The sequence below is a fragment of the Natrix helvetica genome (genome assembly GCF_964273705.1).
Source record: "Natrix helvetica genome assembly, chromosome: 1".
NCBI classification, from domain to species: domain Eukaryota; kingdom Metazoa; phylum Chordata; class Lepidosauria; order Squamata; family Natricidae; genus Natrix; species Natrix helvetica.
The window spans coordinates 282,655,499-282,670,700 of record NC_138548.1 but is presented as its reverse complement, the minus strand read 5'-3'; the positions used below and the strand labels follow the sequence as shown (position 1 = coordinate 282,670,700).

The 15,202-nt window shown below is 35.6% G+C and overlaps 1 protein-coding gene across 3 annotated transcripts; it reads left to right on the top strand.

Annotated features, from left to right (window-relative positions):
* Positions 1–608: 608 nt before the first annotated feature.
* On the top strand, positions 609–14,549 carry LOC309384494 (dual specificity protein kinase CLK4-like). 3 transcript variants are annotated; one of them, XM_081938126.1, is made up of 14 exons: positions 609–937; positions 2,641–2,724; positions 3,538–3,680; positions 7,339–7,561; positions 8,638–8,728; positions 9,089–9,155; positions 10,661–10,777; positions 10,873–11,039; positions 11,132–11,226; positions 11,471–11,600; positions 11,769–11,851; positions 12,690–12,769; positions 14,023–14,110; positions 14,202–14,549. In XM_081938126.1, exons 3-14 carry the CDS (start codon positions 3,538–3,540, stop codon positions 14,340–14,342), a joined length of 1,425 nt encoding a protein of 474 aa, XP_081794252.1. In that variant the 5' UTR covers positions 609–937; positions 2,641–2,724; the 3' UTR covers positions 14,343–14,549. The 3 variants fall into 3 exon arrangements, with proteins under 3 accessions (XP_081794252.1, XP_081794251.1, XP_081794250.1); XM_081938125.1 differs by lacking the exon at positions 2,641–2,724 and adding an exon at positions 1,618–1,675; XM_081938124.1 differs by lacking the exon at positions 2,641–2,724 and having other exon boundaries at positions 612–937.
* Positions 14,550–15,202: the final 653 nt, after the last annotated feature.

Genomic DNA, 15,202 nt, shown 5'->3' with positions numbered 1-15,202 from the left:
AGGCCACTGGCCTGCGACTGCCTCGCAGTGGAAATCAATCAGAATAAGGCTGGAAGGGACCTTGGAGGTCTTTTAGTCCAACCCCCTCCCTCTCCAGCAGGAGACCCTATACCATTTCAGACAGGTGGCTGCCCAAGTGGATACTTTGGAACGATTTATTGTGGGGTTTTTTTTTTAAATAAATGAAACCTTGTTGCTATCTTTAAGCCGTTTTTAACGTGACAAGTTAGACGCGCAGCTCTATGGAAGACCGTGCTGCTGCCCCCGACCCACTTTTTGCCCCCGTTTCCACGGAGAAGGCCGATGATCCTTTTTCTTGGCTGCAGAAGCACTGATGTAAACACCCAATTCAAGATCCCGGGAGAAATAGATTTAGAAACGCCTGAAGGAGCACAACGCGTGTTCGCCGCCTCCTGGAATAATTATTTATAAAAAATAAAAGTTGGAATATAAAGAAATATTTCAACATTGGCGAATTCTTGGAGGTCGAAATCACAAGAGGCCAAGTTTGGATACCCTTGATGTAGACACAATTCCACCCGGACCCACGCTCATTTTCTGCCTTTCTTCCCTCCACTTTCAGGCTGTGGTGACAAAAGCGCTGCTACCCCTCCCCACCGTCGCATATTCCGAAGTTCTGCTCTAAAAGTTCCCGGTCTAAAAGTTGGGGCAAGCAGCCCTCCTCGCCACGGAACTCAAAAGTTAAAAGAAAGGAAGACTCTGACCGCCGCGGCCGATCTATAAAGGAATCCTGCCGTGAAAGCGGCAGCCTTCTTCCAGCCCTCAGAAGTGTGACGTCATTCCGGAGGTGGGAGGGGAGGAAGGAAGCTGCCATTTTGTTTGCTTGGCTACTTGATAACGGCCAAAACCGTCGTCTTCCTACCTGCTCGTAGCCGGGAAGCGACCGGGAAGGTCACCTTTGTGAAGGGGGAAAAAGGTAGGTGTGAAGCGAAGTGTCTTTGGGACGCTTCCACGGTTTGGGGTGGGCGGGGGGACGGACCTCGGAGCTCCGTTTGGGGGAATGAGAAGGAAAGCAAATCGACGATAAAAGTTGCTATAATGTCAAAAAATATTTTCCCCCTCCCCTGAGGTACTTGCACACAAGCAAAAGAGGTTTCCCCACCCCCAACACTTTTCCTGAGGTTCGCTATTGCAGTTTTACGCTAAAAGAATAAAAAGCAAACGATGTGACTTACATTTAAATATATACAATTAGACTTGATATATCGGTATGATCCACATTGCGCCTCTGCAGCCATCCCATGAGTAGAGAAATCCGTTTTTCCAGGCTTATCTGGAGATGCCAGCGGGCTCAATGTAGGACTGGGGGTGTGCAAGTATGTACGGCACCTCTGTTAGTTGTGGAGGCGAGGTAGTCGGATTTTTGACTGTATTAAAAAAAAGTATCTTTCAGCATCGAACAATCACAGCCGAATAAGTGTAATATCGAGATAGATACACCCCTCTTTTGCATTAGGACTTCACTAATTGCCAATAAAACAGATCACCAAAAAAGATGGTAATCGAAAGTCAGTTTAAAAATGAGCATCGTTGCATTTAATGCTGAGAAGCCACTGTCTTAATATACTATTATTGTTTGTTGCATTGCATTGTCAGGAATGCCTGTTGCCCCTCTCTTTCCCAATTTAAGCTGGAACATGCGCTTCAACAAAAGGTAATGAGACACAGTAGGACCAGACAACATTGATTTTCAGTGAGATTACCCATTACAGCAAACCTTAATGGGCTATGGTTCCTGTTGATTTAGCATGTTCTACAAACACAGCCATCATGGTTTATTCATAAATCATAGCTTAACATTCTTTGAATGCTATTAGCCTCTTTCATGCCTATTAGATATGTAACCTAAAGGCATAACCTATGGTACTAGTTGAGCCACAGTGGCAAAGTGTTTAGAATGCAGTATTGCAGGCTACTTCTGCTGACTGCTGGCTTCCCGTAATTTAGCAATTCAAATCTCACCAGGCTTAAGGTTGACTCAGCCTTCCATCCTTCCAAGGTGGGTAAAATGAGGACCCAAATTGTTGGGGGCCATAAGCTGACACTTAGGGAGGACTGCAAAGCGGTATATAAGTAAGTGCTATTGCTATTGCTAGTTTTCCATCCTGGACATTTTGGAAGTGTTAGGCTTAGAATAATTTTATTATCACTTTGAATGTACACTAATCGGTATACATTAAAATGACATTTTGTTCAGCTCTCAAAGGGTCACACCTCCAATATACACTACATAAACATGACTAAATAAATTCAAATTATGCATTTACCCAGGTATATTATATGACACAGAGAAACAACTCATGAAATGTGTAGAATTCTCTAGAGATCTAAATAGTGATGGTAAATTATAAAGTTAAATTGTATTAGTAATCCTGAAGGTTGTTTTTATTTAGGAGAGAACAAGAATGCAATCAGCCTCTAAAATTGTTTATCTGAATAAACCTGGAATTTATGTGACTTGGAAAAAGCAAATGTAAACTAAGGGATTGTAAGCATTCTCAGAGATGTTTATAGAACGGACTGAGCCATGGGGTCACTCATTTTTACATTGCATGTTCTTAATTCAAAATTTAGTAACCCCTGAACTAGTAAACTGATTGTTCTTCTACACATTGAAAGAAATAAGATCACACTGGGAGCATCTGTCTTGCAATCCCTTTTCTCCAATCCCTGCTCTTTGCAAGGAAGAGGGAGAAAAAAGAAGTAAGTACTTCTGTAAACAGTCTCTCCTTTGCCTAAACATTTCCCCTTTGGTTTTGCTATGCCTTTTAATCACTCCCCCACTCTTTGGAATCCCAGAGTTCCCTGTTTAAATGTCTTATATGCATCAAAAGCAGTGTGGTCATGCTTATAGTTCAGGGCTGGGAGCCATGGATGTGCTATACATACAGCTTACTATATACCCTGTCTCATTGCCAGTGTGATCATATTTGCTTTCAATGTGTAGAACAACAGATATCTTACTCTTGAAATGTCTTTCTCTCCAGTTTTTCTAATCCTCAGTGGGCAGGGAAGAAAGGTCAAGCAAAGAGAGATTGCCCACATAAATTCCTTGCTTCCCCCCTCCCTCCATGCTACAACTTGTAGAGAAAAGGATTTGAAGGGAGTAAGTTTCCACCCCTAAGACAATTGTAACCTAAAATGTTTTTAATATTTATTTCGTTTCTTTGCCTTGATAGATAGCATATTGGATTTGAGTGATGAGAAATGGAAGGGAATACAATAAGTGGGCAGAAATTATCTTGCTTTTAAATAAATGATTCTATATTTGCAGATTTAAATATTTTTGTAAAGTATTCTTTGTTTTAGTAACTCTGAAATAAGTCTCACTGTCTAATGAGGTTTCTTTCCACAATAGAAATTAGAATATAACCTTACTTTCATTTGCCATATTCAAATAAAATCAACTCCTATTGAAATAATCGAAGTCCATTTTGACTTAATATTTCAGATTGTGCTTTAATTTTCATTAAACTAGCATGTAATACTTTTATCTTGATACATTTCTTTTAAAAGATGAAACACTCAAAACAAGTTTCTTGTTATGAAGAAGATGACAGAGGAGAAGAAAAAACTACAAATAGCCAAAAACATAGGAAGAGGTCTCATAGTAGTGAAAGAAATTACAGACGCTACAAATCACTTAAAACTGCAGACAGGTACTTAACTATAATTTTCTATTTATAAATATGGTACAGGATAATTATATAAATAATTATATAAGTGTCCTATAAACCTTATTTAAAGGACTGTATGTCTTCCATTTGCTTCCATCTTGCCTGTACAATTGGGCAGAGTTGGCATGTTGCATGTGCCATCAATTAAGCAATGTTATCCAGTAAGATTTAGGAACTGTCACAGCACCAGGAAAATCAAACTTTGGGCTATAGTGCTGCTTTGCATCATTTAATGATCTCATATTTTGGTGCTGTTTAATTGTATTGAATTATTGGTTTTAATTGTACACTTTGCATACTTAACTGTAGAGTTGAGAAATAGTATACATTTCTAAAATAAACAAACACAAAATTGATTGACCATGGCTTGCTTCATGGTTCTGATGCCAGGAATTTCCCTACTTTAGGTTTGAATAGGATTATACTTTCACAACAGAACTGGTTATACTATGGAGGTTTTCCTGGCTTCACATCTCCTGCTTGAAAAGCATGCGGCCAGGAATCCCTTGCACAGATTCAGTTAGTATGACGATTGTAACTTTTTATGACTAGGAGTTGCTTTGCTATGACACCATTCAAATCCTTTGTTAGTAATCACTTTACGGTATTATTCTTGAGGGTACCTTTCATACCTTTATTGTTTAGTGGCCAGCTTCTTGACCTTTTTAATTTTTATTTTTGCTTTGAATATGTTTAAGGATGTTTTTATTCTCCTTTACGTTTTTGCCATGTGCTTCTCAAAATTCTTGTCTGCATTCCTTATCGTATGTTTTCAGCCAGGTTTTATGCTCCTTTTCATTCCCATTAGGATAGGCTTTCTGTTTTGAAGGTAGCCTTCTTTTGCATGTCCTCAACACAACTAGAAAGCCATTTTGGCCTCTTCCTGATTTTGGTTGATTTTTTCATATAGGAATATATATATAGTTGAGCATCAATTATTGTAATTTTAAGTAACCATTATGCAGCATGATTAGTTTTTGTTTATATTCAGATGTGACTGTTAGACGCAACTGGCAGTGTCCTATTGTATATATGCTAAAAGTAATAATTACATTAGTTCTAGACAGTTACATCTCAATTGAGAATATGGCCACTACTTAAAATTGAATCTAAGTTTATTTCCAATATGGTTCTAAGATCAACTTCTCTCTATTATATCTGTGTTTTTGGCTTGGGGACTGCTAGCAGATACATCTTGGTATTCAAATATTGGTATAAATCTTTTTCGTATTCTTTTCATTTTTGTCCATTTTTCAACTGACTACTCATTAGTTCACTCCACAGTGTTCCTATTTCTTACAGTATTTCCTACACCCTTCCAAATCAGATGCTGTCTGGAATCAACATAAAGCTGCTCCACTACATCTGTAATGTGTACCCGCAGCCTGGTTCCATTTCAGTTCAGATGAGTCCTGTCTTTCCTCCCAAAACATTCCCCGGTATTGAACAAATTTAAATCTCTTCTCCTGACATAGTCTCATTCACACATTCAGCAACCTTCTGAGCATTGCTTATCTAACTTGTTCTGGATATAGGAGGGCAACTAACATTTATAAGAATGCTGACCTGGCAGCCCTAAGTAAGCAGCCTAAATTTGGCTATTTCTTAATATGATTGGTACCAGTATAGTATGGACACAACTACGTCCTCCCCAGCACTGTTGAGCAGCTTATCTAGATGGGATATGAAATTTTAAAGTTTTGCATCAGATAAGCTAGCAACCACATCCATTACAAACACATCTATCAGTTGTTCTAATTGAATCACAATCAACCCCCCCCCCATCCCCCCCAAATATCCTCAGTCAGAGAGCATAGGGATTCATCACTGAGGTCATGGGAACATCTTATCTTCCAACTAGGAACTTTCTTCTCCAGGAACTTTCTTCTCCCTGATAAGGAAAATCATCATGGGAAATATCACATCTCAGAAGGTTTTGTCTACATTTTCTCTCTCAGTCCATTTCCATTTCTGTTGTGTTAATTTTGAGAAAACTACCGTGTTTCCCCGAAAATAAGACGGTCTTATTTTCTTTTGACGCCCGAAATAAGTGCTTGGCCTTATTTTTGGAAAGGTCTTATTATTTTGGAGGTGCAGGAGGTGGTGAGCGTGGTACCTCATGGCTGCTGCTGTGTTGCAATATTTTCAGGGAGGAATTATTTTAGTGCATGTGTTCAAAAGCCCGATTGGGCTTATTATCAAGACAGCTCTTATTTTTAGGGAAACAGGGTAGCTTGTTCCTTTGACTCAGGAACATGATCCATTTGGTACATCTGATACCACTCCCTCCCCTGATGGCTTTTTATCTGTATGCTAATTATTGTTGATAATTTAGTATACTCTATTTTGGAAATTATTTGATCCAAAAAGAGTTTGAAGTGCTGACTTCCTTACCCAATAGTGATGTTTGGTCTTTGAAGACCAAATGGTGAATAGTGATAGTGGTCACTGTACTTTTCTCTTACAAAACTGTTGTACATCCTTGTTCCCTTTGGTTGTGAGCTTCCAATTGCCACTGTTCTTTCTTAAAAGTCCTATTTTCAATTGAATTGTTGGCTAAAAAAGTGACTCCACTGCTTAGTCATCAGTTTATTAAAAATATTTATGTATTTTACTGTAAATAAAACAACAACTCCTCAAGCTACAATTTCAGTGGAATTATATAGGATTTTGTTGACATGGGGTTGTGAAAGGAACACAACAGGATGAAGAGAGTACTGAGAGGGCCACTTGGGAAAGAAACTTTGCACACTAAGTTTCCAAAATCATGACTCTATTTTTCTGAAGCGCTAGGCAAATTCTCCTTAGCATTTGTGTTTGCTGAATTCAGAGATGTTTTCAATGTGCCTTATGTATGGGTTTATTGATTTAGAATAGGGGTGTCAAATTCGCAGTGTCACGTCATCACATGACATCACAACTTTTTTCCCCTTCACTAAGTGTGGCCAGTGCATGACACATCTGGCTGTGCGTCGTGAGTTTAACACCCTTGATTTAGAATATCCTCAGATGAGATGAATTATCTAAATAGTTCTTGTGTTGCTCAGCATTAGCAATCCAAATATACAGATGGGGTAGTTCATTGATTATGACCTTTTTTATAATTATAGTAATTATTGTAATTGAATTTTCAATTATGTCTGCTTTCTGTTTTCTTACTAATGCCCTGAACGTTTGAGTTGCTGTAATAACAACTTTCATTTGGATTCTCTCCACTTAAACAGCTTAATACCCTTATTTCTATAATAAATAGTATGTTTTCCATCTGAACTTTAAATAAAAAGGAATTCTAATAAAACATTGTGTATTTTGGAAGTTTATTAGAATATAGAAAATATTACTGGTGTGCAGAACATTTAAAATCCAAGCCATCTCAAACTCAAAACAGCTCATCTGATTGAAATATTGTATTTGTTTTGAGTTTGAAACAGATGTTCCACATTCGAAACAGGACCTTCTAATTCCTTTGGAAATATTTTAAGCTTGAATGCTCAAGCATGGAATAGCTGTTTCGAACATGAAAGAAATATTTTGAATTTGAAAAAGGTCAGGATGGAAATATTTTGCACACCTTTATAAAATTATTTGTTTTTAACTACTTTTTTGAAATGGGGAAATAATGTAAATATATTTTCATTAGTAACTACTTGGATGAAGCATCCACACATGAGAGAGACCATCATGACCGAAGATATGTTGAGGAATATCGAAATGACTTCTGTGACGTAGATGACCATAAGCATTATCACAGACATTATGAAAAGAGCCATTGCCATCATTATACCAAATCTTCTGGTCGAAGTGGGAAAAAGAATCATAAACGAAAGCATAAGAAACATCATCCCAACAACAGCTCACATTCGGTATGTATGCTTTTAAAAAGAATAATAAATATATTATTGTTTTTAGGCTACCTCGAGAAATATTAGATTCTCTGGATATAGTTGGAAGACTTGATATGAAGTCTGTATTTTATTTTTATTATTTCTGTATGATGGTGTATGTATGCATGTAGATTCTACTATAATGAAGGGTAGAATGAGTTTTCATTTGGCTTAATTTGTCCAAACAGAAAAACTCAGATTGCTTTGTTGCCTTTTGTCTTGCAGCTCTAAAAATAGCTGTCTTACCCTTACTTGAATTAGTCTTACATCATCGTGAAGCGACCCTGACTAGCTTGTTCCTTGTTCTTCAAAATGGATCTGTTTCAAGGGAATTAGCTTATTAATACGATGTCTGTAATGAATTCATCATGTTTCTGTAAAATAGTTTCAAGCAAATATTAAGCATTGGATGATTTTATTATCAGAGAATGAATCATTTCAACAGTTAGCAAGAACTGCATATTTTACAAATAATAAAAGTACTTTTATTGCATACATTCAAATTTAACAATGTTGAGATGCAAGACTTTGTTCTTACAGATGTATATCACCAGAATATTAGACTGAATTTTACAAATTTTACTATTATTTTTCTCTTTAGCTGGTCTAATTATGGAATATAAATAGTTGCATGAATAATATGTTAATACATATTAATCGAAATACATTTTTTAAAAATTCAAGAAGATCAGACCTGTTTTATAAAGATAAAAATGACAAAAATTGTTTTTGACTAGTAGAAGTAATTTAGATTGTAATCTTAGTTTCAATCTTCTGGTAATGTAAAATTTAAGAGACAAAATTGTGTTGTGTTTCTGTTTTCTTGCAACTTTTAAGTATTTATCTGAAAATCTGTTCCTTGCCATGTTTTTCTTCTGTAACATAAACTGTGCCCTGTGAATTTCTGGGGACTGAATTTGAAATTGCTCCTGCCAACTGTTCGTGGCCTGGTGCGTAACTGAATGCCTGAATATCCCCGCTGAATGAATTGCGTAATCTACCCTGAATTCACTCTGATATATTGATTGGCTGGACGATCTTGGTGCCGTTTCCAGAAGAGCCATCGAAGGAAAAGATCCAGGAGTGTAGAGGATGATGAGGAGGGTCACCTGATCTGTCAAAGTGGAGACGTACTAAGAGCAAGATGTATAGAATATTTTTCAACACTTTTTAAAAAAAATGTCAGCAAAACATCTGTTTAGAATAGTATGTTAGATGAGAAGTGGGGGCGGGGCTAAGAAAGCTTCATTGCTCTCTTTTATCCTTTGTTTTGTCTTTGTATTCTATTTCTTTTCTTTTCTGTACTCTTAAACTGTTTAGACAACCACAACATTAAATAAAGCTTAAAGTTAGATTGATAGCTAGATAACTATTTTGTGACACCTATCCAATAAAAATAACACATTCTGAAACAGACAGTAAATGTTATAATGATAGACTTAATAGTGTTCAGCTTTATTCAGCTAGTTCAATAACAGCTGGAATTTATTTCTTTTTCTTTTTTAGATGAAGTTATTGCTACTTTAGGAGAAGGCGCCTTTGGGAAAGTTGTAGAATGCATTGATCATCACATGTATGTATCCTGTTTTCTCAAAAGTATTACCAACTGAAATGTGTTTATATGATGGTATAAATCCTTCTGCACATGCTATTAATTTAAGCAAGTCAAACTTCAGAAAAATAGTTCAAAAATAATTATATGGTAGCCAACTATAATAACTTAATTTTTTCTGCATCTTCTGCACTGAGGGTGTAAGCATGATAACAACATTTTTTGCAGTTCAAACCATAGCTCAGAAAAGTGTTAGCAACACATTAGGCTAACTTTAAGCTACATGTAGTCTTAACTGTCTTATTAAAACTTTAATTATGTTGATACATGCAACCAAGAATACTAGTCCACAATAACAAATTAAAGTTTAAAAAAGCATAAGGCAAACAAGATGAGAGGTCAGGTATTTATTAAGGGACCTTAATAAATGCCTTGCAGTCTAGGCTATGGGACTTGAGGTTCTAGACTATTTTCAGACATTCCTTTCTTGCAGCTGGCTGCTTGGAGAAGTAAAGGGCATTGGAAAGAGAATGGCACTGCCCCACCCACTGTTTCTTTCTAGTCTGCTATAGTGTGCTCTGTGGTCTCAATGAAATTGCCGATGAAGTCGTGAAGTCTTCAATAGAAAAAAGAGACATATTCTTCCCCTGAAAACTGGAGCTTCTGTTAATTTATGCTGAATTCAACTTTAAATGTTGAGCTTTGCATTTTCAAGCTTAGGGATTCTTTATTTTTTATTTGCTGTTATTAAACAGCAGCCAATGAAGCCAAACCCGCCTTCATTGAATCTTTTTACTGATTATATTAATACAATATGGGATTATGTTTATAGTCTTGGTGATTGTAAGGAAAGTGTTTATTCTGTTGTGTAAAGATTTATATTTACTAGTGTTTCATATTTTGCTTTTATTGTTTTGAATTGTTTTGGATTGTTGAAAAGCATGTTAAAAGTAACTCTATAAAGTTGCTACTTTGTTTCTTGACATCCTATTTTTGAAGAGAAAATTGCTACATTTCTTTAAAAATAAAAATATGATATGGTCTCATAGTTGGAAGATATGAAGACAGTGTTAACTTTTCCTTTGCCTGAACTTCCATAAAATACTGATCAAATGCTTTACAAGACTCTTTGGTTCATTATGCGAAATAATGCCGACAATTACAAAATTAGTATAAACTTTCTCCCCCACCAACCCTTGACTTGGAGGTGCAACATCTTGATTTGATCAATATATAATCATTCTTGTATTATTTTGGTAGGGTTTGATGGTGAAATGTACAAAATGACCAGATTGTAATATCTGAAAAGGTTTCAAATATTATTTACATACAAGAGAAAAGAATGTTCTAAAGTTATACTTTTGTTAAATGTTGTACGGTATTTTAATATTTCTGAATCAGGACATGCTAGAATTATGTGATCCCATCTATCAGTTATCAAGTATCAGATAATAAAAGTTACAGAGGAATTTTTCTTAACATGCTTGAAAACGGCTGTACTTAAATTGCAGTATTTTATTTCTTAGGAGAAAGATGCATGTAGCTATAAAAATTGTAAAAAGTGTTGATCGATATCGAGAAGCAGCTCGTTCAGAAATACAAGTATTGGAACATTTAAATACCTTGGATCCTAGTAGTACATTGTAAGTATAAACTGAAACATTAATACTATGTTTTAAAAAATAAATAATTTACTGTTTTATTAATCCTTTGTTTTGATGATGTTTTTATTCCCTAGTCGTTGTGTACAAATGTTGGAATCGTTTGAACATCATGGTCATGTCTGCATTGTATTTGAACTGCTGGGACTCAGTACTTATGATTTTATTAAAGAAAACAGTTTTTTGCCATTTTCTATTGAACTGATTAGGAAGATGGCTTTTCAGATTTGTCAGTCAATAAACTGTAAGTATATTTAATAATTAAAGAATTATTTATATCTAAAATGCTATACAGGAATTTAAGTATTGAATTCCTGCTTCTTTTTCTTTTTCCAGTCTTGCATCACAATAAGTTGACTCATACAGATCTAAAACCTGAAAATATTTTATTTGTAGAGTCTGATTATATAGTAAAGTACAATTGTAAAATGGTAAGTGTTAAAACATATTTCTCTCTAGGTTGTTCCTATGCATTTTTTATTCTGTACAATGTATTCAACTGCCATAACATTTTTTTAGTATAAGATTCCTGTGTAAAATATTTAGTAAGGCCACAATTAGTAAAATCATTGCATGATGCAATGGAGTTCTTTAAGAAGTTTATTAGCTGAATCACAATATATTTAAATTACGAGAGATGAAGAAATACAACTAATTTTTAAAACTTTTTTACAGAGGCGAGATGAACGCACCCTGAAAAACACAGATATTAAAGTTGTAGACTTTGGTAGTGCAACATATGATAATGAACATCACAGCACTTTAGTCTCTACACGTCATTATAGAGCACCTGAAGTTATACTTGGTTAGTAAAAATTATCAAAGCTAATTTATTAGTTTAATCTTTTGTAAATAATTTAAGAATGCTTTTCATACATACATTTATAATATGAATGGTGTTACTATTCCTATCCTTTCCTATTTTCAACTTGAGTATCATGAAATAATCAGAATGTTGTGAATTGTGTTACAGCACTTGGTTGGTCTCAGCCCTGTGATGTCTGGAGTATAGGCTGCATTTTGATTGAATATTATCTTGGTTTCACTGTCTTCCAGGTATGCATATAACTTTTTAGTTATAATTCTAGAGTTAAATGGAAAATTGAGTCTCCTTAGCTTTGTTAATTCTTTGATGTGAAATCTTATGGAATGTGGGTAAGATTATTTATCGGAACTTTCTGTCATCTGAGATGGGTGGCATTTATATTTAATAAATCCTATTTAGAGGCAAAATTGTTTACTTTAATATAGTATGGCTGAATTATTCCAGCCTTACCTAAGTGCTTCGGTGCTGTGGTTACTATTCTGGAAGTAACCAATTTCTGAGTATTTCTGGCATGGTCAGAAGACTGTTGGAACATTTACAATGAGTTCAGAACAATCAGTTACTAAAACCAAACAATCATTGAATTCCAAACTAATCCAATGTAAAATGTTATGCATACCACTAAAAAAAAGTGCACGTTGAATACAGGCAATAATTGCTTAACAACCACATTTGGTACCCACAACTCCATTAGTAAGTAATGTCTTCTTCATTGTCACCTCTTGTTGGAAGTGGACTGTGAAGCACACAAGTAGTAATCACAGGTCACTGCTATGGTCTGAAACACCTGAATTTCGATAATGTAATCATGGGGGTTCTGTCAGAGCCGTTGTATCTTTAAATGGTCTCTAAACAGAGCAATTATTCAGCAAAGTCTACTTATAAAACATACACTTGAGGACACTGCACTCCAGGTTTTTGCATGGTTCAAAGTTCCAGAATCCTGGAGACTAAACAGTTGTCCTTTTTCTGTGGAAACCTGCTGATATGAGCAAAAGATATTCTGATTGTTGATGTTTATATTTTGGTGTATGCTTAATTTCTTTGGGCTGCTTTTGTTTTTTGCAGACACATGACAGTAAGGAACACCTGGCAATGATGGAGAGGATACTTGGCCCTTTACCAGTTCACATGATTAAAAAATCACGGTAAGCTTATTTCAAATTGCCTTTTACAAAAAAAAAGTTCAAAACTTTTTGGCACGGGGGAGGGATAAAAATCTGATGCTGGTAATATTTGCATAGGATCATAAACCCCCGATTCTTTTGTCTGGTTTGATGCAAATAAACTGCATGTTTGTGGATACAACCCATTTTCCTGGGCTTCATTTTCTCTGCATGAGCAAAGAAAACTTAAGTAGGAATGAATATTTTATTGCCACATCCAATCCCTGACTTGTTGCTTCAAATAAATTAAGATTGCAAGAGCAGCCAAAATAATGTTTTTCCTAAACCACCCCAAGTTAAGATTCGTGAGTTGCGGCCAAACAGATTGAAGAAAGCTGCCCCTGAAAGTTAGAATTCTTAGTCTGTTCCTTTATAATATACTAAGATGTATTGTTAGAAACCTCCTTGGGCAGGGCAAAGTTTCCTTTTCAATGTTAAGACTTCATGCTTAGAAAAGAACAACTCCAACTGCTGCCAACACAGCAAGATAGGTGGCAAATGAATTTAACAAATAATTTTTTATTTCCGAATTAAAATACACAGCAATTGTTTTGGGTGCTGGGTACCAAAATAACTAGCTGTGAATTAAAGTAGGGCTAGCATCAGTGACTCTTTTTCTATGGCAAAATTAATGGTAGTTGAGAAAAGTAACTGAAACCTATGTGCAACCCTAAAAACAAGCATCAGGAAAAAAAGATTAAAGAAAGATCACTGAAAGGTGCTTGAAAAAAGGAAGCGTACAGGAGAGCTTAGGGGGAGAAAATATAAGTGTTTGAAATATTTTGAGTTTGAAAAGAGCTGAGTATGGAATGTATTATTCAAAGTTCAGACATCATTGTTTCAGCCACTTCAGAAAGTCCTTTAAATTCAAAGCAGTGATTTTTGAGCTAAAAACTCTTTTGAAGAAACTTGAAAAAATGTAATAATGCACTTCAAATTTTAGTAGAGTTCTACATCTCTTGTAAGCACATAGGAGTAGCCGCTCATCTCTTACTGCCTTATATGCAAGGCTGAAATCAAAACAGATATTTATGTATGCTTTGGGTATAAGTTTCAATTGAATTTAATGTGGTATTTTACATAGGATCGTATTAAGGATATTATAAATACTGAAAGAAAATGAAGCATTTATGTATTTGTTTATGAATGAATAAATTATATTTGTATTCTGCAAAGTCATACTGATGGCCCAAAAATGGAGATTGGCAAGTTATAGTTAGCCTTTTTTTATATAGGAAATGTTACTTTCATCAAAACCAACTGGACTGGGATGAACAAAGCTCTGCAGGCCGTTATGTTAGGAGACGATGCAAACCACTAAAGGTAATGGGGGGGAGCGTGGAATTTTTTTCTCCATTTAATTCTGACATCCTAAGAAAAATTTTTAAAGTCAGCATTTCTCTCTTTTCCCTAGGAATTTATGCATTGTCATGATAAAGACCATGAGAATCTTTTTGATCTCATTCGCAAGATGTTAGAATATGATCCAGTCAACAGAATAACTCTAGATGAAGCCTTGCAGCATCATTTCTTTGATTCCCTAAAAGCTAGATAGCTTTTCTTGTCTTCCTTAAAGGAGATGATACAGACTAGGTCTGTCAACATCTGTTGTGAGATGTTGTAAATAATAAATTAATTTGTACAGTTGTTTCTGTAAATATAACCGTTTTGTGTCTGTACTGATGCTCCTGTATTATCTGGTTGAACAGTTACAGCTGATCATGGATGTTATCATGTAAACATTAAAGGAATGTTTTTACAAGTGATTGTACTTTTTTGAGTTAAAGATGAAGGCAATAATGGACTTGGAAACTGTTAAACAATGTTGACATTAGGAGCAAGAGTTTTCAGAGGACAAGTCAATATTTCAAGAACATAATTCAGTTTTAACAAGATAATTAAAATTATCCTGCTTCTCCAAATTTTCACATTGAAGTTACATTTTAAAATATTACAATATTTTATGTGATTCTTAGAATAATTACCTCTATATTGCAAAAAGTACTACAGGTAATCCTGTAATTCAAACAGTTCACTTAGCGATCATTCAAACTTATGACATAGCGCACAAACAGCCAAGTACTTAGGACACAGTTACCAATGTTGCAGCACCACAGCAGTTGTTCATCCTTATGAACAACAGCAGAGGCACTCCAACATTTGCCCTGCCTATTCCACACCACCGTAACCGAGTCTCCACAGGCACTGGACCTGTGGCGACACCTTGCAAAGATCTAGCAAGCTGTCTCCTCTCCAGCTTCTCTGCCAGTTTCTTTGCCTTCTCCCAGTGCTCCAAAAGCAGACTGGTGAGAGCAGAGGGAGATGGGGACTAGTGCGCCCTGCTCAGCTTGCAATCTCTCCTCTAAGTTCTAACCATCTTTGCAAAAAGCCGTTGTCGCCAAAAACAGCCCGGAT

Bases quoted from the DNA above. Each gene is read 5' to 3' on its own strand.
- LOC309384494 (XM_081938126.1), top strand. From the start codon at position 3,538: ATGAAACACTCAAAACAAGTTTCTTGTTATGAAGAAGATGACAGAGGA. The intron at 7,562-8,637 runs GTATGTATGCTT...TGCCGTTTCCAG, and splicing joins CCAACAACAGCTCACATTCG to AAGAGCCATCGAAGGAAAAG. The intron at 9,156-10,660 runs GTATGTATCCTG...TTTATTTCTTAG, and splicing joins GAATGCATTGATCATCACAT to GAGAAAGATGCATGTAGCTA.